The sequence below is a fragment of the Bos grunniens genome, chromosome 9 (assembly GCF_055505025.1).
Source record: "Bos grunniens cultivar Pamir isolate PY7600 chromosome 9, Bosgru_T2T1.0, whole genome shotgun sequence".
In the NCBI taxonomy this organism is placed as follows: domain Eukaryota; kingdom Metazoa; phylum Chordata; class Mammalia; order Artiodactyla; family Bovidae; genus Bos; species Bos grunniens.
Genome location: NC_141173.1, coordinates 68,482,824 through 68,510,201, shown reverse-complemented (window position 1 = coordinate 68,510,201; position 27,378 = coordinate 68,482,824). Strand labels below are relative to the sequence as shown.

General features: G+C 37.9%; 1 protein-coding gene across 3 annotated transcripts in view; it reads right to left on the bottom strand.

The window, feature by feature from the left end:
- The window catches only part of LAMA2 (laminin subunit alpha 2), a 707,472-nt gene that overhangs the window by 211,264 nt on the left and 468,830 nt on the right, over window positions 1–27,378 (bottom strand). For all 3 annotated transcript variants that reach the window (XM_086317880.1, XM_086317878.1, XM_086317879.1), the window contains 8 exons: window positions 23,670–23,806; window positions 18,253–18,489; window positions 16,855–16,998; window positions 15,986–16,165; window positions 15,689–15,877; window positions 15,472–15,605; window positions 11,738–11,855; window positions 3,027–3,161 (listed from right to left, as the gene is read on the bottom strand). In XM_086317880.1, the coding sequence (XP_086174006.1) occupies window positions 3,027–3,161; window positions 11,738–11,855; window positions 15,472–15,605; window positions 15,689–15,877; window positions 15,986–16,165; window positions 16,855–16,998; window positions 18,253–18,489; window positions 23,670–23,806 (1,274 nt within the window). The remainder of the gene's footprint in view (window positions 1–3,026; window positions 3,162–11,737; window positions 11,856–15,471; window positions 15,606–15,688; window positions 15,878–15,985; window positions 16,166–16,854; window positions 16,999–18,252; window positions 18,490–23,669; window positions 23,807–27,378) is intronic.

The window sequence follows — 27,378 nt, the reverse complement described above, 5'->3', positions numbered from 1 at the left end:
TAGTGCTATTTTTTGGGGAAGAGAGGAAATAGTGAATCAAAATGTCATTTGAAAGAATATATAAGTACAATAAGCTAAGAAAATTAGAAAAAGAAGTGTAGCAAACAGCCTTGCTTTACTAGAATTTATAATTTACCATAAAATGAAGGTAATCAGGGCATTATAATAGGAACTAAAATGTAAGGAGAAAAGAATAGATGCTCTTTAAAACATATCTTAACACGAGTAAAAGAAATAAGTATATATTCAGACACCATGATGTGTCAAGGAGAAAAGGAAATATTATTAAGTAAATATTTCTTTAAAGTAACATATTTGAAGAAAAATTATCTCCCCACATTATAATAAATTCTGGAAAGATTAAAAAGTTGGATCTAAAATGTAATCATAGAAATAATGGTAAATACTATGCAATCTCAGTATAGATATTGAAAGTCATTGCCTGGGGGAGATCACCATGAGAATGAATATTGTTAGAGAAGCAAATTGCTCCAAGGATTCTGTCCTAGGAATATCAATGTATTGATTTCAGGTAATGAGGAGAAAACAGAAAAGAAAACTATCAAAGAGCAGACTTTACCAAGAAAATCCCGAGAATACCATGTCCAGAAAATTAAACTGAACAAAAGCTTCAAGAGGAATGGGTGACTCAGAGCAGCAAACACTGCTAATAAATCAAATACAATGAAGACCTGAACACTAATCGTTCAGGTCAGTAAATGAGTAGTAATAAGAAAAATGAACATTACAAAGCAGCGATAATAAAGAAGGCTCATGGATATTATGCTAAGTCACTTCAGTCGTGTCCAACTCTGTGTGACCCCATAGACAGCAGCCCACCAGGCTCCCCCATCCCTGGAATTCTCCAGGCAAGAACACTGGAGTGGGTTGCCATTTCCTTCTCCAATGCAGGAAAGTGAAAAGTGAAAGTGAAGTTGCTCAGTCGTGTCCGAGTCCCAGCGACCCCATGGACTGCAGCCCATCAGGCTCCTCCATCCATGGGACTTTCCAGGCAAGAGTACTGGAGTGGGGTGCCATTGCCTTCTCCACATGGATATTAAGCTGGTTAGAAAGTGAGGGCATGGGAGTCACAAGGAACGATAAAAGATGTGAATGTCAATGATGAGACTAAAAATGTTGACACTGAAGTATTAAGAAATGAAAAGTGAAGTCACTCAGTCATGTTCAACTCTTTGCAACTCCATGGACTACATAGTCCACGGAATTTTCCAGGGCAGAATAATGGAATGGGTAGCCATTTCCAGTCAAAGGAGAGGATGGTTTACCTTGAGACTATAGAAGCTCTCAGTTCCTGATAATGACAAGTTCTTGGAAAGGCTCGTGGAGTGAGGACAAGACACTAAAGTTAAGGGTGTGGAGGAGTTCATTTTATGGGCATCAGAATCAGTAGGAATTATGACAGAAGTGGTGCTACAGTGAATGGCAATGATGCAAATGAAAAATCTTCCAGGAATGTGGTAGGTGACCTGAGGGTTAGAATGTGGCTTCAACAAGCAGGTACAGTGGGCAAATGAATGGAGACGTGAGATTCAAAGCTGGGGGTTGTTACAGAAGAGAAAAGGGTGATATGAAAGTGGCCCCACCTTCAGGCTCAGGGGAATGAAGAGTGTGAGAAAAAACAGTGGCTTTCACTTGAGAGCATGGCTGGGGAGCAATGTGTTGGGAAACCGCGTTTCACTTTGAGCAAATGAAGAGGAAATCAAGGGAAGAGGGAGATTATGTAGGGATTTTGCTGATTTCTGGTCATGAGTTCCACAAGGCTCCACGGGGGTTTCAGAAGACTAGAAGAGGTGGTGAAGGAATTCAGCAGAGATACCCAGAGCTGTGTGGGATTAGATTTTGGGGGCCCCAAGTGGTGACATGGAAAACTTGAATTTCTCCACAGTCCTGATTGCTCCAGGGATGAGAAAATGGGGTTTTAGCAGGAATATCACAACAATAAAAAAAAAAAAAAGAGCAATTAAAAATTCTTTAAAAAGTTAAATTATGGGATATCAAATCAAAGACTGTAAAGATTGTAAAGACTAGCAACATAATATGCTCATGATATGTACATTTTTTTAAAAATTCAGGACATAAAACTACACCTATGGTATCATATAAATCTTCTTTATAAGCAAATACATAAAATTGGTGGGAAACACATTAAATATTAAATGTCTATCTTGAATTTTTGATGACTTTTTTCCTTAATACTTTTCTATAATTTATTAATTTCTTACAAAGAGTTTATTTTTAATTATAATCAGAAAAAAAAACCCTTGTGATTCTGCTGCTGCTAAGTCGCTTCAGTCGTGTCTGACTCTGTGCGACCCCATAGATGGCAGCCCACCAGGCTCCCCTGTCCCTGGGATTCTCCAGGCAAGAACACTGGAGTGGGTTGCCATTTCCTTTTCCAATGCATGAAAGTGAAAAGTGAAAGTGAAGTCGTTCAGTCATGTCTGACTCTTCACGACCCGATGGACTGCAGCCTACCAGGCTCCTCCATCCATGGGATTTTCCAGACAGGAGTACTGGAGTGGGGTGCCATTGCCTTCTCCGATTCTGGTACTTGTCTAAGATGCTGTTGGTATTAATATACTATTTCTTGATATGAGCAGTGATTTTTCCAGTTATAATTTTTAAATTATTTTTTAAAATGCATAGCAGTCCATGGGGTTGCTAAGAGTCAGACACGACTGAGCAACTTCACTTTACTTTTCACTTTCATGCATTGGAGAAGGAAATGGCAACCCACTCCAGTATTCTTGCCTGGAGAATCTCAGGGATGGGGGAGCCTGGTGGGCTGCCATCTATGGGGTCGCACAGAGTCGGACACGACTGAAGTGACTTAGCAGCAGCAGCACGATGTCTTTTCTTCAAATATTTCTTACACACACACACTCACACATATATGTATACAATTAAGTTCCCTGCAGGTTAGCTGATCTCTGCACTCAGTTTATGAATATGTGTAAGGAGAAACGAGAACGTGGGCTTTATTCAAGAAAGGCTCAGGTGAATACCTGGCATATGGAGGTTTCAGGGTCACACAGGTTGCTATGTCCATGACACTGACAAGGAACACAGGTTCCCAGGGTTGCTCCAGGGGTGCGGCCACCCGGCTCAGAACGCAGTCGATAAAATCCTGGCGTGCATGTCTGAAAGAAAAAGGAGCCAATTAGGAGAGCCAACTTGGAAAGCTTTCTTTAGCAAAACTTGGGTTCTTCAGTAGTAAAAAAGAAAGATATTTTTCGTCCCATCAGTGGGAAAGGCAACACCACTTACAAACAGTGAATGTCACTTTTGATTTCTAATGTGTATTTCTGCCTGGTCCATCAAGTATACAGGCAGCATCTGTGTTATCAGATGTTAGCAAAGGAAAGTTGTCATTTGCAAATACCACTCAGCCTGAGCAAACTTCACATAGTCTTTTTTCTTGAGGAAGAAGTTTGTTTTTAAATAAAATTGTCATATGGCCTAAAGAGAGAATCCCAGTGTCCTTGACAACCTAAAAGCTGTCTCTACTGTGCTTGATGGGTAGCTAGCAAACGTCCAATGAGACTCAGCAAAAAATTAAATAATAAAAAGTATTGCAGTTGCATTATTTATATAGGTATAATTTAAAGACTATAAAAGTAAGAAATTCAAAATAATAAGAGCTTTACATGTCTTGGGAATATCAGGCCACCAATAAAATGGTGTAGTTTTTTTCATCTTGCAATAAAAATCTGAGGGCAAACAGGAAACTGCTAACAAAGCTGACACATGCAAAATCAAGGCTTCCATCTTCATTCGGGTGTATTATGTAAATTTATCAAGAAACATCACTGGCTCTTTGGAAGAAAGCCCATTGCTCTGAAGAGGAAATGAGAACAGTCCTGTGTTCTGGGCTCAGATCTCTTATTATGCAAAGCTGCTGCATTTATCAGCCATTGTTGATTTATGAGTAAGAGGTAGGAGCTAGTTTTTCAGATTCCACTAAAGATTATGAAGGGATGTTATCCATGTCAACTTTTTTCCATAGGATATCTTGCTCCCACTGATGAGAGAAGTGACTGCTGAATAAGCAGGGGAAAATATTAAATTAAGAACTTCTTTATGCCTTTGCATTCTTTTGGTTCTAGACCAAAAGAACCAAACCAGGGTGGAGTAGGTAGAGGTTCCTTAGAAAAAGAAAACGATCAATAATCTGCACTCTCTTGTTTGTTTTGATTTGGATAACGTGAGAGTACTTCAATTAAGCACTTAAGATTCTCTCTGCTTTTATCTTGGTCTGTAGGAAATTCTAATGAGATATAATAATGTCCTGGATGTGAGCAAGCTGATAGAACCAGGAATAGTATTCAAAATATTTGGAGTCCTATTTATCTTATAGTGGGAGAATCAGATACTTGAATAAGTTTATTCATATTATTCAAAATCAAGGTTCGTTTTTGCTATTGTTACCAAGTAAGGTCTGGAAATTATGGCTCAGGAATTCATTTAAGCATAATTGAGGCAACAATCTAAGGTGTATTTAAAAATGTTACACAGCGTAGGTTGTTCCAACTCTGGTGCATGCTGACTGTAGAATAAAATTGGATTTTTTTTGTATAGATTTCATCCTTGGATACCCATATACTTACTGTTATTTTACTGGTATATTTTCTTGGGGGGGTGTCTTTAAAGATCACACAAACTGAGAGTTCCTAGCTCTATTTTTTAAATCAAACAGAAGTTTAAAACAAGTCTTACAAGAAGAATCACATTAAGAGATGGTCATTTTCATTGAGGAGTCATATGCAATTCAGTGTTATGGACTGAAATCTAAAGGAGCCCTGGCAGGTGAAATTTACTGTAATATACCCAATTTCTCTTATTGCTATGGCTCTTCTCTGGAAAGAGCAGGACAAAGTAGAAAAGCACTCCAGGGGGAGTACAAGTCTGGGCTTCAACTCAAGCTCTATGTGGAAGCTTCTAGGCCTGTCTCTGTGATTCTCAACCCTGGCTGCACACAGAATCGTCTGAGGAGCTTTAAATACTGATACCTGGCTCTGCCCCCAGAGATTCTCATATAATTGGTGGAAAGCTGGGCCAGTGTTGGTTGTAAAACTCACAGGAGGGTCTAATAAGCAGCCAGGATTGAGAATTACTGGCACGCTCCTCGCTCTCTGCTGGAAATGTGTGTCTTTGAAGGGCATACAGACTCTGGCACTGTGACATCAATGAATATAGAAACCTTGATTTTCCAAGTTTGTTTTGCCTGAGGGATACAGGCAAATCACTTGGTGTCATTGAGATGTGGTTTCCTCATCCCACAAATGAGCATATGTATTAACTCAGTTGTTTTCTGAAGTTTCTACAGTTCTAACACTCCAGATTAATTGTGTGTCTTTACAGATCAAATTTCTAAGAGTTAGCAAAAAAAAAAAAGACTACTCCACAATACAAGAAAAATTTAAAACACTTTGTAAAGGAATGTAAATGCATTTATTCCTCTTTAATCTCCTACTCTTGTGGATCTTATTTGTACTTTTTTAATCTGTTTTTCACATTGCTGAGGATGCTTTTTAAAATCAGATGTTTTTCTTCTCAGTCAACTAGGGCAAAATTCATGAGAATCATTATGTTTGAGTTGAGAACAAAAGAGGAAAGATAATAGCTACTTTTTAAAGTCCTGTTTAAAAATCCATTCTGGAACAAAATAAAAAAATTATTGAAAGGCAAGTAAATAAACATGGTCCTAATTTTATCCCTTTTTTTTCTTAACTCAAACTTTTCCCAAATTCTCTTCTTCTCTTGTGCAGAAATTATTCAGAGCTCAATTTTCTTCTGCTCTCCTTCCATGTTTGTCTTCATAATATGGTATTCCATCAAAATGTTAGAACTGAACTGTACAAAAATGTGGGAGGGAGGAGAAAAGGGAATGTGAGACAAAGGAAGTAGAAAGCCAACATGCTCCAGGTGTGAGGTTACACAACACCCCTCTGTCCTCCTCAGAGTTTAATAAAAATAGACACTTCTGCTGTTGCTAGTAAAAAACACTCTCTCGTATCTTTACATGGGTTTTACAATCAGACAATCCTGGGTTTATTTCCTGTTCTACCACTTACTACAGATGACTTGTACAGATTTTAAATACTGTGGACTGAAGTTTCCTCACCTGGAATGTAAGGGTGTTGCAGAACTTAGTGGCTGACTAGTAGTGTATCTGGGGCTTCCCAGGTGGCACTAGTGGTAAAGAACCTGCCTGCCAATGCAGCAGACATAAGAGACGTTGGTTCGATCCTTGGGTTGGGAAGATCCCCTGGAGAAGGACCTGACAACCTACTCCAGTATTCTTGTCTGGAGAATCCAATGGACAGAGAAGCCTAGCAGGCTATAGTCCATAGAGTCACAAAAAGTTGGACATGACTGAAGTGACTTAGCATGCATGCACACATTCATGTATCTAGGTTTTTTGAGCCAGGTTTAAATAGCTGTTCACTGTCTTCTAACTGTGTGATAAAAGGCAGGTTTCCTAACCTGCCTGGGCTTTCATTTCCTCACCCATAAAATGAGAATCACAATACATTCAATGTTGGTGTCAGTATATTAGGGAATGCACGTAACGTTGTGAAGGATACAGTAAGCTCTCAATAAATGGTCAGTTGTGTGTGTGTTTTTTAACAGGGTTGCTGTGAGGATTAAATGAGATGATGTGTGTGTGCAGTGCTTGATTTTTAATAAATCAATGAGTTGTTTCTATTCCAGATAACTTTTTAGTCATTGAGAATATACTAAAAAAAAAAAAAAAAAAGCCAACGGTGATTGTTCTTTACTGCATTGAGAAACACACTTACAACGTATGCCACTTACCCTACCATGTTCCTTAATATTTAATGAATATGAAGAGTCTTTGGGCCTTCCATGTACAATGAAAATGGTAAAGGACATCCCCAGAAGCATGCATGTATAAGAAAAAAAGTCTAGTCTTACTATTTTGTCTTTTGAGTGTTATGAGCTGGTAATAGGTATACATTGAGTATTTAAAAACATATTTTTGGCAGTCACCTGACAGTTTGTGAGAGGTGATCCAGTATATACTAACCATTTAGCCGTGAGTCAGAAGCACTATTAAAACATGAAGGAAGGGGAAAGATGATTAAATGAACAAAACATCACCAAGAGATTATCTGTGAATATCTGATTTCCATGGTCTTATTGCAGAGAACCACATATTCAATGACGAATAGTTTCAGTTTCTGCATGCACCCTAACTTGAGATTAGGTCAGTTGAGAAAACAATGTTAACTGAGGTAATAGTGAGGAGCAGCTTAGGTAAAGTATGGTAATCTAAATGGCTCCCACAACAGCAAAAGTGATAAGGAAATTGTGTTTTTTATTTGATATCTATCTAAAGGTAACCCAGTCTCTACTTCTAATGATAAATTATAAAAAGTAATCATTTCTAGAACTGACATTTTCAATGAACAGGGCTATAGTATTATAATCCTACAGGTAATAGACAATGCTAGGTCCTCACAACTGGCTGTATGGTAACTAACACTTAATTTTGTTTATTTGCAACCACATTTCTGTATAAAAACATGAAATGAGTAGCTTGTAAATGCATATGTCTCTAGAATACCTTACATTTGGTGAAAATATTGTAAAGGAATTGCTTTGTGTATTCACGACCCAAAGCATATGTTACTAGAATGGGATGTATTATTTTAAACCTGTCCTTAGTTCTTGCTTTGATGATGAGATTTTATGCCTGAGTAATTACACTTTAGAATCAAGATGAATTATAAACAAGATGCATAATGGATTAGAGGCAATGGGTTGTGGAGAAAACCTCAGGTACCTTATTATAAGAGATTGGTCTTTATTCTCTAATCTTGCCACTAAAGATATTACTGTAATTATTGTCTGTCCATAGGACTTTAAGTGAAATTCACAGGACATAGGTGAAGCCACCAATGCAGATCATAGTTTGTATGTATGTCTAGTTTTTCTCGATTTTTTTCATATAATATTTGCTTTATTTGTCCTAATTTATATTTTCATATAATGATGGAAATTTACTACAATTAATAGGAAAGTACATTTTAGAATATACTATTTAAAAGCTTGTTGATTATAATAAGATGAGTTTTAACATTTAAAATCTGGAATGGAAGGTGTGTGCATGTGTGTGTGTGTGTGAAAGCAGATTGCATTAAAATCATTTGCTTCTTTGCTAATATTTTTCTTTATAAGGGAAGAGTATTCTTTTAAATAAATGCAGAAAACATAGCTGTAGTGAGTTTCTTTTCGAGATATCTAAAGGTCAATCTTGATTACTTACTCAATATGTTGTATAGAAAAATAATATCGTAGAACCAGAGAATGTTGGAACTACAAAATCCAACCTGTAATTTTATAGATTGGCTAACTATATAATAACTAAGGCCGATAGCAATTAAGGGATTGACCAAGGTCACACAGTGAGACAGCAGTGCAGGCCAACATTCCTTGGGATAAATAAAATTCCACCTTTTGTCTAGAAAAATCTCAAATTCTTTCTTTTATCTTTTTTCATGCTCATTGTAAAGGTAGCATATTCTGTATGTGCCTTTTTCACTGTCTCATTTTTTCACATCTCCACTGTGTGTACATATTGATATTTCACACATATTGGGTTGTGATTTTAAGTACAATAAACATACTTATTGTGCTAAGTCACTCAGTTGAGTCTAACTATTTGTGACCCTATGGTCTGTAGCCCAGCAGGCTCCTCTGTCCATGGAATTTTCCAGGAAAGAATACTGGAGCAGGTTGCCATTTCCTATTCCAGGGATATGGTTACTGGTGTATGTGCAAAAGTATACATGTGTATGAAGGAGTTATGACAATAAGGAGATGGATTATTTGTTCATTCAAATAAATATTGCCATTCAGAGCAGTCACAGAGCTAAAAATTTATTCCAAAAATATTTCACAGATATTTACAGTTATTCTTATGAAATGGTTTTATGACTATGTGAAATTCATATGATGATAGCTAAGTTGAATGGCATTTCAATTTACAATGGAGATTTTATATTTATATTTTCATTTACATTAATCCACATGATGATTGTACAAGTTAAAAAAAAAACCCCAAAGTCCAATAACAAAAAGCCAATGCCCTGTTCATCTGGAGGAGTTAGGCAGGATTCACCCAAACCAAATGCCTTTCTATTTTCATCATACCATGCCACCTCTCAGGAGAGTCATGTTCATTGTTTTAAAGTTGTATTTCACCTGCCTTGCAAACCATACTTAATAGAACTTCTCAAATCCTATTTACAAAAGCTATACAAAATTATAGTCCTTCCTCATTATCTGCCAGGAGATTAGTTCCAGGAGTCTCCATTGATCCTGAAATCTGACTCGGCTCTCTCATATCCATGGATTCAGCATTAGTGGATTTAAGCAACCACAGATGGAATTTTTGATTGCAGTTGGTTGGATCCATGGAATGGAAACTGGTGGAGGGCCTACTGTATATTTACTGAAAAAATTCATACATAAGTGGATCCAGGCAGTTCTAAGTTGTTCAAGGGTCCACTATATTTATAAATAAATACACTGATGTAAACTATTTATTCCAGTAATAATACTATTAACCACATTAACTAATAATGACTCCACCAGGCACTGTGATAAGTGCTTAAGTTCTAGTTCATTTAGTCTTTCTGTGATTCTTGGGCAGTAGATGGGAGAGATGTTAAAAATATCTAACTGGTGTGTGGGGGGGCCATCAACCAATCTAAGAGGAAAGAATTTGTGCTGTAGAGCTGGAGCAAGCTGTGGAGGCCCTGCCTGGGCCAGCCAGTTGCTGCACTGAGGGGTCTGAAGGAGAGGGACAGGGTGTGGTGGCAGTTACTCAGGGTCTTGGGGATTTACCAGCTGAAGCCAAAGCAGGTTTATAAGCTGCACAAGGTCTCAGTCTTAGTATACAATGAAGTAGAGATTCAAACCCAGGCCAGGTTGTCAGCAATTCCACCTTTCCCTAGATCATACCCTGAATCTGCCTGCAATGCAGGAGTACCCAGGAGACCCGGGTTTGATTCCTTGGTTGGGAAGATCCACCTGAAGAAGGAGATGGCAACCCACTACAGTGTTCTTGCCTGGAGAATTCCATGAACAGAGGAGCCTGGCAGGCTACAGTTTAGCCTTGTGCAGCTTATAAACCTGCTTTGGCTTCAGCTGGTAAATCCCCAAGACCCTAGTAACTGCCTCCACACTCGGTCCCTCTCCGTCAGACCCCTCAGTGCAGCAACTGGCTGGCCTGGGAGGGGCCTCCATGGCTTGCTCCAGCTCTATAGCACAAATTCTTTCTTCTTAGATTGGTTTATAGGGTTGCAAAGAGCTGGATGTGACTGAAGTGACTTCAGTTCAGTCACAGTGTGCCAGACTTCCCTGTCCTCCACCAACTCCAAGAGCTTCCTCAAACTCATGTCCATCAAGTTGGTGATACCATCCAACCATCTCATCCTCTGTCATCTCCTTCTCCTCCTGCCTTCAATCTTTCCCAGCATCAGAGTCTTTTCCAAGGAGTCAGTTCTTTGCATCAGGTGGCCAAAGTACTGGAGTTTCAGCTTCAGCATCAGTCCTTCCAATGAATATTCAGAACTGATTTCCTTTAGGATTGACTGGTTGCATCTCCTTGCAGTCCAAGGGACTCTCAAGAGTCTTCTCCAGCACCACAGTTCAAAAGCATCAATTCTTCAGCACTCAGCTTTCTTTGTAGTCCAACTCTCGCATCCATACACGACTACTGGAAAAACTGTAGCTTTGACTAGATGGACCTTTGTTGGCAAAGTAATGTCTCTGCTTTTTAAAATGCTGTCTAGGTTGGTGATAGCTTTTCATCCAAGGAGCAAGAGTCTTTTAATTTCATGGAAGTGACTTAGTACAGCACTATTAAGATTTAATATTTTTAACAGTTAAATTGGTTCAGTTGGTAAAGAATTGGCCTACAATGCAGGAGAGCCAGGTTCCATCTCTGAGTCAGGAAGACCCTCTGGAGAGGACACGGCAGCCCACTCCAGTATTCTTGCCTGGGAAATCTCATGGACAAAGGAGCATGGTGGGCTATAGTCCATTGGCAGAGTTGAACACGACTTAGCAGCTAAACCACCACCACAAAGTAAAGATCTAGAAAATTCACCGGTTCTGAAGATAGTCAAAGGAATACCTCAGAAAGTAACAAATGCAGTTTTAAAAATACAATGACTGAAGGAGAGTGGCACTGCTGGAACAGTGCCAGCTATATGTCCTTCTGAGAAGCCTATATTAAAGGGAAAAGTCTGATATTTATTGCCTAAGTTCTGACATACTGTATTTTAAAACAATCTCTCAAATTCTCTCAAATCCCAATATAATCTTATCTCATAATCACTGAAGTTTCAATGTCTCTCACTGTTCATAAAAAAGTGCCAAGAAAACAGATCAGATGCAGTAAGTGGGCCTTAAGAAAACATTATTTCCTGTTTCATATTTTTACAAATCTTTTAATTTTTATTAAATATTTCCCTTGAGTCATGAGTCCAACTTCTAGCAAACAATAACATCATCTTCTTCTTACTGCAATCACATACTATGAGTGGAAGATCAAATAAAGTAGGTTGAAGGTATGCTTGAAAGTAAAACCGACTGCATTAAAGGTGGTCCTGGGAGTATTTCCATTCAGCTGGTTAAGTAAGTCGCCCGGGCTTAAGCAGGTTAGTTGGAGCCAGCTTACCTCACAGGACAAGCCAGAATAGCCTGGGGGACAATCACATTTTTCTATCAAGTGAGCTGGAGGAGTCACTGCTGTGATGCGTCCTGGTTCAGCTACCTCCATTGAGATTTCAGAAATCCTGGAAACAGTGAGCAAATACTTAGATGGCAGTACCAGTAAATTAAGCTTACCTAGCAAATACTCAATCCTGCAAGAAGGGTCTTCCCAAGGTTTTGTTAACAACCACAAACTCATTCTATTGTTTTGGAGCTGCTAAATTTTAGGGGCTCCATGTTCCACATCTTACTCCTGCATTTTTGCTTCCTCAAAGGGTGAGATTCCACATTAGCAAAATATTCACATAAATCATAAAGTGTTTGGGAAATTAGATGTCTGATGTCCTGTTGAGAAGTTATTATAAAGAGTTTTCCCTCCGCTTCTAAAAATGTGAGTGGCTTCAGGTAGACATGGCCAATTAATTAGATATTTTCATTCTTTCAAAGAGACAACTCAAGGTCATTCTCTGTTGGCAAATCTCCGGTCATTACTAGTGAAATTGCTTTTACTTTGCAACTGGTCCCAATTTCTTGCTCTTGAATCTCTGAACATTCTTTCAAGAACTTTAGAAAACCACCTAGAAAACAATGCTTGAGCATATTACAGTAATATTGATCTCTTTCTGAAGATAAAGAACCTCTCAAATTAGTCTTTCCTTCAACTAACTTAATCCACATTTCCTATTGGTGGAAAGGTCCTTGTAATTGAAAAAAATTATTCACAGTGAAAATACTGATACCTTTTGCAGTAATTTGAAATTATACATTAAAAATATATGCAGTCCATAAACTCAGACTATTTCATGACTGACTAACTGGTAACATGAAATGTTCTGCAAATAAACTTTTAAATGAGACAATGAATAGTTTTGCTTCAATAAAAGGCACCTCTAAAAGCTTAAGGAGCTTGAATCATAAACTTTATAACAAGCATAGGTAGGTTTTATTGGTACTGAATTATGAATGCACATTCTGATTTGGCTCCTATTGTAATCTGGGATCTGAAGACCAGCCAGCCTTTATGAAACACATGTTCAGTTAAAATTCAGATTTCATTCTCCTCTTCTTGTAGATGCACAGCATTTGTGATATGTAAATAAGCCACTCCCCTCCTTTAAGGAGGACTCTGCATTCTCTGGAGTAAGAAGGTAACCTGGTGTTTGTTGAGAAATCATCTCTGCTGTTATCTCACGGTATTCTATAACCTGAGGAGTTACTAGCATCATCTTCCCTTCTCTGGCACATACACACACACAACAGACTAGTGAGTATTTAAAAATCAAATGGAACCTGAATGGTGTTAGCAATAGACATTTCTGCAACACGTTATCTTTTTTTTCCCCTGGGGAATGAGAGACTGACTGTTTTGCCTGAATCAGGGAATTAGCCAAATTCAGACTTCTATGTAAATGAATACTAAAAAACAAAGTTGTTAAGATCTTCAAATAAATTTTTGTAGGAGAGTACAAAAGCAAAGAAAAAAGGAAATTTCAGCGTTAACATGTACAAAGTTGGAATCTCAAATCACATGTATAAAAAACTCTTTGCTTCTGAGACTTTCTAAATTTGTAACTGAATAAAGAAGTGGGGTTCTGTCTTAACTATGTTGAGAGGAAGACTCAAACATATTTCTGATCTTTGTCAAAATTCTTTGTCTTACAAAATCAAGTGCTGATCCACTGTTTATTTGTTTTTATCGTTACTAGGTGTTCACTCTAGTTTTTATTGACTCTAGAAAAAGTGAAGTATTTACTTATTTTAGTGTTTTTTAAAAAGGAAATCCTAAGCCAAAGGATATTATCTAGTGAGGTATATGAAATAAAGTGATAAGAGAAAGGGACTTATGGGAAAAAGCAGTCTTAAGGTGCAGAAAGGTGGGATCAGTGTGAGAGGTGAAAAAAGCATGATGAAAAATGCAGGACAACATCATTTCTAACAGATCTACTAACAAAATATTCTGTGTGCTAGCAAACTTTTTTTATTAAGCAGGGAACAATTTTCAAAATAACATATTTGCACATTCACAAGGTTACTTGCTTTCTTCTACAACATGTGAACCTGTTTGGCTTCTGTCACCTAATTTATATTTTTTATTCTAAAATAATTAACAATATAATTGACAAGATATTTTGGTTCATGCTTTTTAAAATTATTTCATGGAAAGAATCTCCTGCTTGGGATTGACATATACACATTTTTATATTTAAAGTATCAATAGATAACCAACAAAGATCTATGATTAAAAAAAAGAATCTCCTGTCAGAAATAAGAAATATGAAAAAGAAATCAAAGCAATACAGACTTGAAAGTGAATTTTGGTCCTTGATTTGGTCTCTACTTCTGGTATAATCAGAAGAGCAATATGGATCTTCTGCAATAAAGAAAGGATTTTCTGCCACATGCTTAATAATGGAAACATTTGAAACATGGTATTTTTAGATTCATTGATTTGTCAAATGAGAGGGTTCATAATTTTCTCTTGCTTTCCTGCACTGATCTACTATTTTGTTACATAAGATTATTTTTAAACATCTATTGATTTCATATTCTTATAATAGAGACACTAACACGCCAGAGAAACTGAGACTATGTGTATAATCTCAACTTTCTGCCTCCACAGTAAACATTTAGCTACATCTGTACAGTTCCTCATTCTATCTCATTAGATAAGTTTTCGTTATACTTGAGGCACATGACCTCAAGTAAACGTGTACTCACGATGTTGAAGTACCACAACTTCTCCATTATTTATTTTCTCTTTATTCTATCATTTTTATGTATATCTTGCTGCTAATTCTTCCCCCTCCCCGGTCCCATGGTATATAAACATGCTTACTTGTCTCTCAGATTAAACAATCAGCCCTTGACCTTTGACATTACCTCTTTCTTCCCTTTTACAATTTTATTCACAGAAAACAATAGTCTCCACTCATAATATTAGATTCATTGTGTCCCATTCATTCCTCAAAACTTTGAGGCTCTTACTGCCCTAGAACTTCACTAAAACTGGTATTGTAATTGTTACTGGTGATTCTAACTTTCAAAGAGCTTCATTTTAATTGTCCTCTTTGGGTCATTAAAAGACCATACCCACACCTTTATAGTATCCTCATCCTTTGGCTTTCATGACAGTCATTTTTGCTCTTCTTCTGTGTACTTTCTTATTCAATGTGATCCCCAGTCTTTTCACATCATAAGGCAGAGGGAAGATGGCTATATCATATTACACATTGGAGTGAACAGGTGCGAATGGCAGAGGGAAGATGGCTATATCGTATTACACACTGGAGTGTGTAATGCATATGGTTGGAAGAGACAGGACCAACTTGGCCCTGCCCAGTTCCCCTGAGGGTTGAAGGAGGACACTTTCTCAGCAATCTCACAACGTATTTATAGCCCAGCAGCAAACTCTCTCTACCTTGCAGGACATCTTCTCCTGAATTTTTGCTTAGCATCTGAAATTCACCATGTTGAGGATCAGTTCAATATCTGCACCCTTAATCTTGCTTCTGGTTCTGTGTCTCTTGTTGGGGAAATGGTGGTGATAACTCACACCAGGTGACCTGGATGTCATTCTTGACTAGTCTTCTATCATCACACTAGCAACCCAACTTCTAAATCTTTCTTGTCTGACATCTCACTGATCTTTCTTATAGACTCGAGAAGAAGAAACTAACTTGGATATTTATTATAGTTTACCTGCTTTGTCTCATGATATTTCCATATGTAGCCTTGATAAGAATATAATGGATATCATATAGTACATCCAGGAAGTCTTCACGGGTCACAGTTCTGCTGATTCGAGGATCATCACCATAATATTTCCATTCTTTCTGTTAACGAGAAAAGAAACCACTGTGAAGAAACTCAGTGCAAATGCATTGGCAACATGGCACCCAACACCTAACCACCTTACCTCTGTCATTTCAATTTCATGCCTAGTCAATTGGCCAATCAGAGGAGCAGCCATATGCCTGATGATAATCCTTGCATGAGCAGGAGTTCCACCTCGAATGATAACTTGTGGGTTGTATGTAGAGAAACCTGTCTCTTCCCTAGCCTCAAAATAGATGGTGTACCTGAGTTTACCGCCATAGGCCATCAACTGACAAAATAAAATGAGAAATGATGAGTTAGATAAATCTCCGAATAGCCTTATTCTAAAAACATGTTTCATTTTGCTCTCATGTGACTTCAACATTCTTGTCCTTACCTTCTTTCCTTCAAATTGTTCTGGAAGTTTCCAATAAAAAGGTTCCAAATGGAGCTCTTGTCTCACCAGATCCATGTGTGCAACGATCTCCGGATGCTGAAAAATGATGCCTTTTGTAGTTGTGTGCTGCAGGGCCTCATCCACCAGTGGCAGGATGGTCTGCTCAGGCTTCAGCGTTACCTGTGTGGGGTAAAAACACAGCAGGGTGTTAAGTGTAAGTCTTTGGAGGCCTCCTCTAAAAGGACTGTGTGTCTATCTGTGGCCCTGTCCCCATATGATGAAGTGTTCTCATGAGAAACATAACTCATGGGCAATGAAGACAGGAGAGGCGATAAACCCTTTGGACTTGTTTGCCTAGGGAAATCTACAACATCTGTGCAACTGGTCTTTCACACTAACAAAAAGCAGAGTTGAAAAGTAGGAAGGGTTAAAGGAAAATTAAGGTTAAAAATGAACATTTTTCCATCCTAACGAGTGACAATTCTCTAAGGCTGGTTGGAATAAATGAGCAACCAGTTCAGATTTTCACTACATGAGCACACATCTACTTTCTTGCTCTAATGCTCTCACTCTGCAGAAGGCAGCTTCTTCCCATCCCCAGACATAACATTTCCCTTATAATGTTTTCCTTGCTCACTTGGCATCTATTTCCTTATCCACAGTAAGTGAATACTTTTAAAGAAAGAATAAAAAAGGTGTCTACTCCAATCATCTAATGGCACATGGCCCCTCCACCAGTTCTAAATGAGCACAGGGGAAAAGGTTACTTAAACGTTTTGCCATTTCCTCCTGTCCCTTGGTGCCTGGCTAAAAGACACCAGCAGGAACTAACGTTATACCATTACATGGCTCAGCAGGTCCTTACTCACCCACGTACGGATCAGTCCTTTTGCTTCAGAGCACTGAGTAGTGGCACCAAAGCAATAGCAGCTGCTGCAGCCAAGTGGGTTCTTGGCCTCAAGTCCGAATTTGCCAGGCCGGCACCTGTCACAGTGGATCCCTTCCACATTCACCTGAAGAAAGAGGAGAGTTCTTCAGAGTCCATATGGGGAAGTTGTGAGAGAAATAAACTCAAGAATAAATAACAGGAGAATGTTTTAAAGAAAATGAAACAAAAAATAAATAAAAGAACACTGAATATTAAATTCACATCTCAAATAGCAGAGTAGATAATCTCTTTGTTAGCATGTCATTGGTCTAAAAAAACACTTTATTTATAACTACATACATTATTAAGAATATTGTATATTATTTTCTTTTACATTTAAGCAGCACATTTCCTACTATTCCACTGTGAGGATTATGAAAGAGTCATTAGAATTTTGAAAGTGAAATGAAATTCCACTGATTCCCAAACTTTGATGTGATGCAAAGTTGTGAAAAGCAAGAAAGATGTTAAAATATAGATTCATATAGTTATTTTGGAATGCTGAATATACACACATATAGCATGTATTAAATATAATATATAACCATAATATGTAATAATGCACCATCATACTTTTTGTTTTGTCTAGGACTTTTAATGGCAGAAGCTTCCATTTTCCTAAATTCTCAAGACTCTTCACAACCCCTCCAGATTTCACATTCCTGTTTCCTTGGACCCTCTTTGCATAGACTTTTCTTGAAAATATACTAATGCTTCTGACCCAGTCTTTACTGCATTTATCCTGGGATTGATTTTCCAGAAATATCTTAGGGGGAAAAAATCCTTCTTATCATTTTTAATCAACTGTTTTTCTACATCATTTAGCAGTATTAATGAGGGCTGGAATTTGCATACAGTCACTGTTTGTAATGTCAGTGTTTATACTTGAAGAAATTTTACTGAACTTCCACAGCAGTAAATATATTTTTCAGTGTACAGTGATTGTGGGTTAATTTGAAGAGTAATTTTTTTTTTAAATAAACTTTATCATTTAGCTGTGGTTTTCTCTAGTGATGCTTAAGAGAACTGACTTCTTTTCCCTTCCAGATTATTCTTGTTTAAGAAAAGTAAATACGTAAAAAGAAACTAAACTTTACTTTCGAAAATACATCATTCATTTGAGCTAGGGAAAAAAAAAATTGGGTTCTGGTTGAAAATAAGTTCTTAAAAAGCAGTGCTTATCTGTATATCAGGAAAAGTCTCTGCGTCTGGCAATGAATTTTCGTATGTCCTTCTTTTCAGCTTAATGATGCAGGAATAAATAACTGAAGTTAAAACAGCAATGCACATAGAACTGAGTAAGGTTTTTTTTTCCTTCCTAAATTTCAGCAGCGCATACCTTACAAGTACACTGCCCAGTCTGATCGATGCAGGAGCATTTTTTAGTCTCTAAATCACAGGTTGAGTCATCAGTCCCTGACAGGAAGCAGTCACAGGGACTGCAGTGAGGGTAGTTCCAGTGACCTCGAGTGCACTCTGTACATTTTGCACCAGAGAATTTTGGATGACACTTGCACTGGCCCGTGTTTAGATCGCACTGGAAATCCAAGGAGCCTACTGAGCTGCAGTTACAAGCCTACAGAGGAGATGAAAATAGCAACAATTAATACCATTTCACAGGCAATATCTTTAAATTTTAATTCTAATGCTTCTATGCTTCCATTAAGTACATATTAATCATGTGTCTGTTATATGCTTTGTACTGTTCTAGCTGAGTCGCTTGGGAAACACTGGTGAACATAATGCTAAAATTGCTTCCTGCACTTACTAAAATATATGAGTGTCCAGAAACCATAAAGCTATTGAATAAGAAAGAAACTGCATTTTCTCTCTTTGTGGTAAGGAGGAGTTAGGTATAGATTTTCTTCAAACACCTCTTGTTTCAAAGAGTGAACTTCTGACAAAGCCATTTTACCTTATCATTTCCTTTTTACAGCATTTAGTGTTTAGAGACATATATTACAGTTTAATCAAGGGAAAGAATATATAAATATAACACAATGGAATAAGCATGATATAATAGGCGAAGTGCAAAATCCTATGAGAGTATACAAAAAGTACCAAACCAGATGTGGGGAAGCCAGGAAGAATTTAGAGGAAAAATGATACTAGGGTTTTTTTTTAGAGTTAAGTTTTGCAGACAGGCCCAATTTGAAGTGTCTTACCAGTAACCTTTTTTTCTTCTTCCTAGATATACTAGATATATATATATATCTAGTATATATATATAGATATTCCTAGATATATTCTCATAATTTACATAATATGATATCTTGTTAGAAATTTATACAAGTTTGAGTCTTTTAAAAAATTAATTTACTGGAATATGGTGAACTCTTTCAGTTTGAGAATACAATTGTTTTTTAATTCAGTACTATTTCTTCAACTTTGTTTTTGATTTTTACTTCTGTTCTAATTTATCAATTTTCTTCTTCAGAATCACCTGTAATTCTTGAAGTACATAATTTCTATCTGTCAAATCTATAATTTACTAATGTCTTCTGTAGTCATCTCCCTATTTGCCTCTCAAATTTGTTCTCCATTTTGTCCTTGCTATCCTAACACAGTGAAAATTCTGTTGTATGTATATAACATCAATGCTTATTTTAATTACAGCATTGCATTTTTAGCTTCTTTTCAATAATTTTTTTGTTTCATCTCAGCAGCAATTTTCAATTTGCTGCTCATCCACATATCTCGTCTTCTATTCCTTAAGGCTTTCTGCTTCTGATTTAGAGCTCAAAGCTCCTTGAATTTAAATGAAAATTTAAGTGAATTACTAAAATGTTATTTAAGATCTTGGAATACATCATTTTCAGAGATCAGCTGTGCCAAGGATCTCTCTGCTGTCTCTGAGCTCTAAACTCACTCCTCTTTGCCTTGTTTTATGACATTACAGTTAGACCTCTACGGACATTTCCCCCTGGCCAGTAACAGAATGTTAAACTTAGTCTTTAGAGGGTCCAGGAGAGACCCAAATAAGGCCATGGTCATGGAAAGACATTTCTCTTCTGGGTTGTGGTTCTTCATTACTATCATCATCACTATCATTTACTTATTTAGCATGGGAGCCCGGAGGCCCATAAAGAATCCCAAGCTGTGCCATCAGGCCACTCTCTCCCCTGCTGTTTAGGTCTGCACTCAAGCACTGACCATGACAGGCTGCTTCTCAGTAGCTCCAGCAAGTCTGCATCCTCCAGTAATGATGGGCAGTGTCTATAGGCCAGCACTTGCCCATAAACTCTGGCAAGTTATTTATTATCGTTGTTGTTGTTGCTGTTGTACCACCAGCAGGCTGTGTAGCCCTGTGGTTGCCACAGTCTCTTCAAAGATGTCTGAACCCAAGTATTGTTGGGAGTGGAGAACGGGGGAAGACCTTGCTTCCTTTACAGTCCACCCCTTTACCCTTGGGGCTTCCCTGATAGCTCAGGTAAACAACCTGCTTGCAGTGCAGGAGACTCGGTCAGGAAGATTCCCCTGAAGGGAATGGCTACTCACTCCAGTATTCTTGCCTGGAGAATCCCAGGGACAGAGGATCCTGGCGGGTCCAAGGGGTCACAAAGGGTAGGATACAACTGAGTGCCTAACACTTTCATTTTCCCCTCAGCCTGGAAGTAGTAGCTACTCTTTTGGACCTACCACTTCAGGATCTTTCATATCCGTTTTTTATCCTTTTTGTAACTAACTTTTATCAGTTAACAATTCTTTATATTCTACTTTCCCTGTTTATTCCCTGGTGGTTCAGATGGTAAAGCGTCTGCCTGCAATGCAGGAGACCTGGGTTCGATCCCTGGGTTGGGAAGATCCCCTGGAGAAGGAAATGGCAACCCACTCCAGTACTCTTGCCTGGAAAATCCCATGGACAGAGGAGCCTGGTAAGCTATGGTCCATGGGGTCGCAAAGAGTCAGACACAACTGAACGACTTCACTTTCTTTCTTTCTTTCCCTGTTTAAGTTTCCCTGGTGTGGTTTCTGTCTCCCTAGAGGGTATCACCTCTCTCTGTGTCTGAGTTTACCACCATCAGGGTTTGTACTTAGTCTATGACCTGACTCTTTTCGGTGCTTTCCTATTAATCTTCCTCCTCAGAACTATAGCTCTATGGAAGACTCATACACATAGTGACTTGCCAGATTTCCAGATCCAAGTCTGGCTGGATCTCACTTGGCATTTCTCACACTTTCATTGCTCAGCTCAATTCTTACATTCACCACTACTAAAGCAATTCCTGCTTCTGCTCCTGCCAAGAACTGAGTTATGGGACACCTCTTTCCAGGTTGTGATGTACAATCACTAGAGTCCCATCTATTATCTCTTTCCTGTCCAAATGTTTGGTAAAATATCTTCTCAGATTCTGATGTTAAAATATCACCTGGCCTTATTTTTGGTATCTTTATGATTCAGTATTTTTCTGTCTTCACTGTTCTCCAGTAAAAAGGCCTGCAGTATGGGATGCTGCTAAAAGTTATGTTAAACTCAAAGGACTAAAAGTGATTATTTATTACACTACAAACATTGCCATAGTTTCAAAAGCATAGAACAAAGCACTTCATCACGCCAAGTAACTTGTTCTTATAGAACATCAGATGTAGAATGAGAATTCAAAATAAGGATGACTGACTTATCCACTTAAGTAATTTTTCCTTACTTATTTAAACAAAATTGGCCATAATCAGAAATATAAATCTATGGTATGTTATGGAAACTATAATCACGTAATAAATTTTAAAATTGTCTTATGATATATTTAACTAAAATAAATGTATTAGATTTTATTAACTAAAATAACTTTCTTGAGACTTAAAAAAATTATGAAATGTCTATTTCTCAATTTATTACATAAAATGAAAGCATTAATTCTTAAAAACCAGTCAAAAAATTGGGACATTTTCAAATTGGGAAGTTTATTCAGGAAGTTATAGTAGAGAATAAATGAGACTATTAACCATATGTTTAGATGACACTGCAGCCAACATGAAACTTAAATCATAATTAGCTGTAATGTTTGTTTAGCAATAGAGGATTTATGCACTGTTCCCCTGCTAGTGAAAGATGGCAGGCTTTATATTCTACTTCAATAAAGGCTCAAATGATGTGTGTGCTCACACCTCAGCACAGAGAAATTATCCATGACACAAGGAAAGCTATAAATCTCAAAAATCACTGTTCATTTAGATTATAGTCAAAACAGATTTTAAATAGTAGAATACATCCTCATAAATAATTGTGAGGGCTCTATAAATTGTTTATAATTGTTCATAATGATGAAGTGTCTAGCTATTCAGAAATTTAGATTTGTAACAGTGGTTCAAAGTAATTAAAAAATTTCAATCAACTTCAGTCAACATAGTATTTACTCAATGATCAGTAAATGTAATGATAGAAAACATATAAATATTTAAAAAAAAACTTGGCCTAGGGTCTTCCCTGGTAGTCCAGTGGTTAAGAGTCCGCTTTGCAATGCATGGGGCGCAGGTTAGATTCCCTGGTCCAGAAGATCCCGACATGCCATGGAGTGACTAAGCCTATGCACCAAAACTACTGAGCCTGCATTCTACAGCCCTTGAGTGGCAACTACTGAGCTCAGGTACAGCAACTGCTGAAGCCTGTGCACCTTAGAGCCCATGTTCCACAAGAGAAGCCACTGCAATGAGAAATCTGCATTCCGCAATGAGTGAGCAGCCCTCCCTTGCTGCAACTGGAGAAAGCCCGCCCACAGCAATGAAGACCCAGCACAGCCGAAAATAGCTAAAATAACGTAAATAAATAAAATTATTGAAAAAACCTTACTTGGTCTGCATTCATCCATCATCTGTTGCAAAGCAAAACCTGGCAGTCATCCCTTAGCCTTCGCTTTCTTATTCCTTAAATAAATGAATTCAGCCATATCTTATTCAGTCATAAGAGTTGTAACTTAACCTTCCTTCTAAACACTAGTGGATAATTGAGGCCAAGCTGCTGTGGGGCTTCCCTGGTAGCTCAGTGGTAAAGTATCTGCCTGTAGGGCAGGAGCCACAGGATACACAGGTTTGATCCCTGGGTTGGGAAGATCTCCTGAAGGAGGGCATGGCAACCCACTCTAATGTTCTTGCCTGGAGAATCCCATGGACAGAGAGGCCTCGCAGGCTACAGTTTATGGGGTCCCAAAGAGTGGGACATGAATGACTTAGCACACACACACAAGCTTCTATCAACTCTCACCAACATTTTTGCAACAGCCTTATAAGCAACCTTCTGCCCTGAAGCTGTATAAATTTCTCTAAATGTGAGTCTGGCCATATCACTTACTATGGTTCACTCATGGAAAAAATGGGGAATTTTGTAAGCTAAAGGTTGTTTAAATGACTTCAGAATCCTCTCAACTAGCTCCTGAAAACTGATATCTAGGTAAAATTTTGGGGGAATTCTTGTGGATTTTTTAAAAATTCATTCTTAATTTCCTTGTACTTTGGAGATATATTAACATTTCATTGTGTGTAGGTATGAAGTTAGAGATGTTTCTAGTTTTATTTTATAATTTTTGGTTCTTTGTCTTCCTTTTTTGAAAGTATCATGGATTAAGCTATATAAATGTGTACTTGCTTTACTCATCTTTCCTATAAGTAAAATGTAAGATAATGATCGATTCTGCAATCATGCTATAGCAATAGATCTGTATCGTTTTGTAATACTGACTCTTGAAATGCCCAACTACAGAGTTCTACCAAAATAGAAATCCTTAAATGACATTATGAAATGAAATAAAGCAATTCACTCACCTTACAACCAGTGGTGATGCTGTGGCCCCAGGTACGAGGTGCACATTTAGAACATTTCTCTCCAATGGTATTGGGTGGGCAAATGCATCGACCAGTCTTTGGGTCACAGTTATTACCCAGATGGGAACAGTCACAAGCTTCACAGGTGAAAGGATTAAAAAAGAAAAAAAAATGATATAAAGTGTTGAGTTTTTTGTTTGTGGGTTTCTCTGTGATTTATGATGTTTATTTTCCATACTATAGTTAAAGATCCTTGAAAATGACAACTCACTTCATTCATTTTTCATATCATAGTACCGTATAATTCCCCAGGAGGAGGGCATGGCAACCCACTCCAGTATTTTGGCCTGGAGAATCCCATGGACAGAAGAGCCTGGGCTATAGTCTACAGGGTTGCAAGGAGTCAGACACGATTGAAGCGACTGAGCACACATGCACACAAGCATAGTATACACCAGAGTGGTTGTTCAGTAAATATATACTGAGTTTCACTAATAGCTTAAAAATGTCAAACATTTTTAGCTTTTTGATTAAGGATAAAAGGAACTGATGTATCAGATTTCCTGTTAACTGTATTCCCTTATATCTAAATACTATAAGGTTAATTGTTTTTAGATTTAAGTTCATAACTAAACATAACTACGGGCTTCCCTCATAGCTCAGTTGGTAAAGAATCTGCCTGCAGGAGATCAGGGTTCAATCCCTGTGTCAGGAAGATCCCCTGGAGAAGGAAGTGGCAACACACTCCAGCATTTTGGCCTGGAGAATTCCATGGACAGAGGAGTCCATGGAGTCGCAAGAGTCAGATACAACTTAGTGACTAAACCACCACCAAGTTCATAACTAATTTTCATGATCTATAGATTAATATTTCCTTCCTGTGAAGAGTGAAAACATCCGTGTCCATTACACGTTCTCAAAGAATGCAAACATAAGATCTGAAGATAAACAAAAAGATTTGACAGATCTTCAAAGCCATCCAAGACAAGGAAGGCATCCAAGGCCACTTTTAGCTACAGTTGACTCAGTTGCTGAGTACTTTTTACTGCACCATTTCAAATCAAAGAAGTGAAAGAAAGAAAAATGCCATCAAATACTCAGATTCAAATAGAAGACTAATGTTATAAGAAATCTTTTAGTTAGTTACATGATGATTAAATCCTTTAAAAATACATTTAGGATATTTAAGTTCACTTTTCAAGGGGTCACACTTATCATTGCTCACAGGATCCTACCCCAGCTGTGGAAAATGTTTAGCACAACACTTGACATAAATGTTAGCCATTGTTTATTATTATTATTATTATTGTTGTGCTGATTTTAGGCCAAAGGACTTACTTTACGTGTACCACTTACTAAGAAAAAAATGCTTCACAATATGCTTAAATTTATGGGCTAAACAATGTCTTGGGACAGTTTGAATCATTACTTGCAAATAGAAATTAACCATTCAGTTAGGGAGTTTGAGATGGACATGTATACACCTCTATATTTAAAATGATACTTTATGGCCATTCAGTTCAGTTTCTCAGTCACATCTGACTCTGTGACCCCATAGACTGAAGCACACCAAGCTTTTTTGTCCATCACCAACTCGCAGAGCTTACTCAGACTCATGTCCATTGAGTCGGTGATGCCATCCAACCATCTCATCCTCTGTCGTCCCCTTCTCCTCCCGCCTTTAATCTTCCCCAGCATCAGGGTCTTTTCAAATGAGTAAGTTCTTCCCATCAGTTGGCAAAAGTATTGCAGTTTCAGCTTCAGCATCAGTCCTTCAATGAATACTCAGGACTGATTTCCTTTAGGATGGACTGGTTGGGTCTCCGTACAGTCCAAGAGACTCTCAAGAGTTTCCTCCAACACCACAGTTCAAAAGCATCAATTCTTGGTGCTCAGCTTTCTTTATAGTCCAACTCTCATATCCATACGTGACTACTGAAAAATTCATAGCTTTAACTAGACAGACCTTTTTGGCAATGTAATGTCTCTGATTTTTAATATGCTCTCTAGGTTGGACACAGCTTTTCTTCCAAAGAACAAGCGTCTTAAAATTCATGGCTGCAGTCACCATCTGCCATGATTTTGGAACCCAAAATTTAAGTCTGTCTGTTTCCATTCTCTCCCCATCTATTTGCCATGAAGTGATGGGACCAGATGCTATGATCTTAGTTTTCTAAATGCTGAGTTTTCAGCCAACTTTTTCACTCTCATCTTTCACTTTCATCAAGAGGCTCTTTAGTTCTTCTTCGCTTTCTGCCATAGGGTGGTGTCATCTGCCTATCTGAGGTTATTGATATTTCTCCTGGCAAGCTTGATTCCAGCTTGTACTTCATCCAGCCCAGCATTTCACATGATGTACAAAAGTATAAAAGTTATACTGTGTAAAAGTTAAATAAGCAGGGTGACAATATACAGCCTTGACATACTCCTTGCCTAATTTGGAATCAGTCTGTTGTTCCATGTCCAGTTCTAACTGTTGCTTCCTGACCTGCATATAGATTTCTTAGGAAGCAGGTCAGGTGGTCTGGCATTCCCATCTCTTTAAGAATTTTCCATAGTTTGTTGTGATCCACACAGTCAAAGGCTTTGACGTAGTCATAAAGCAGAGGTAGATGCTTTTCTGGAACTCTCTTGCTTTTTCGATGACCCAGAGGATGTTGGCAGTTTGATCTCTGGTTCCTCTGCCTTTTCTAAATCCAGTTTGAACATCTGGATGTTTATGGTTCAAGCACTGTTGAAGACTGACTTGGATAATTTTAGGCATTACTTTGCTAGTGTGTGGGATGAGTCCAGTTGTGGAGTAGTTTGAGCATTCCTTGGTATTGCCTTTCTTTGAAGTTGGAATGAAAACTGACCTTTTCCAGTCCTGTGGCCACTGCTGAGTTTTCCAAATTTGCTGACATATTGAGTGCAGCACTTTCATAGGATCATCTTTTAGGATTTAAAATAGCTCAACTGGAATTCCATCACCTCCACTAGCTTTGTTCATAGTGATGCTTCCTAAGGCCCACTTGACTTCACATTCCAGGATGTCTGGCTCTAGGTGAGTGATCACATCATCGTGGTTATCTCGGTCATGAAGATCTTTTTTGTATTGTTTTTTGTATACTCTTGCCACCTCTTCTTAATATCTTCTGTTTCTGTTAGGTCCATACCATTTCTATCCTTTATTGTGCCCATCTTTGCATGAAATATTCCCTTGGTATCTCTAATTTTCTTGAAGAGATCTCTAGTCTTTCCCATTCTATTGTTTTCCTCTATTTCTTTGCATTGATCTCTGAGGAAGGCTTTCTTATCTCTCCTTGCTATTGTTTGGAACCCTGCATTCAAATGGGTATATCTTTCTTTTCTCCTTTGCCTTTAGCTTCTCTTCTTTTCTCAGCTATTTGTAAGGCATCCTCAGACAACCATTTTACCTTTTTTCATTTCTTTTTCTTGGAGATGGTCTTGATCCCTGCCTCATGTACAATGTCATGAACCTCAATCCATAGTTCTTCAGCCACTCTCACATCTAATTCCTTGAATCTATTTCTCACTTCCACTGTATAATTGTAAGGGATTTGATTTTAGTCATACATGAATGGTCTAGTGGTTTTTCCCTACTTTCTTCAATTTAAGTCTGAATTTGGCAATAAGGAGTTCATGATCTGAGCCACAGTCAGTTCTCAGTCTTGTTTTTGCTGACTGTATAGAGCTTCTCCATCTTAGG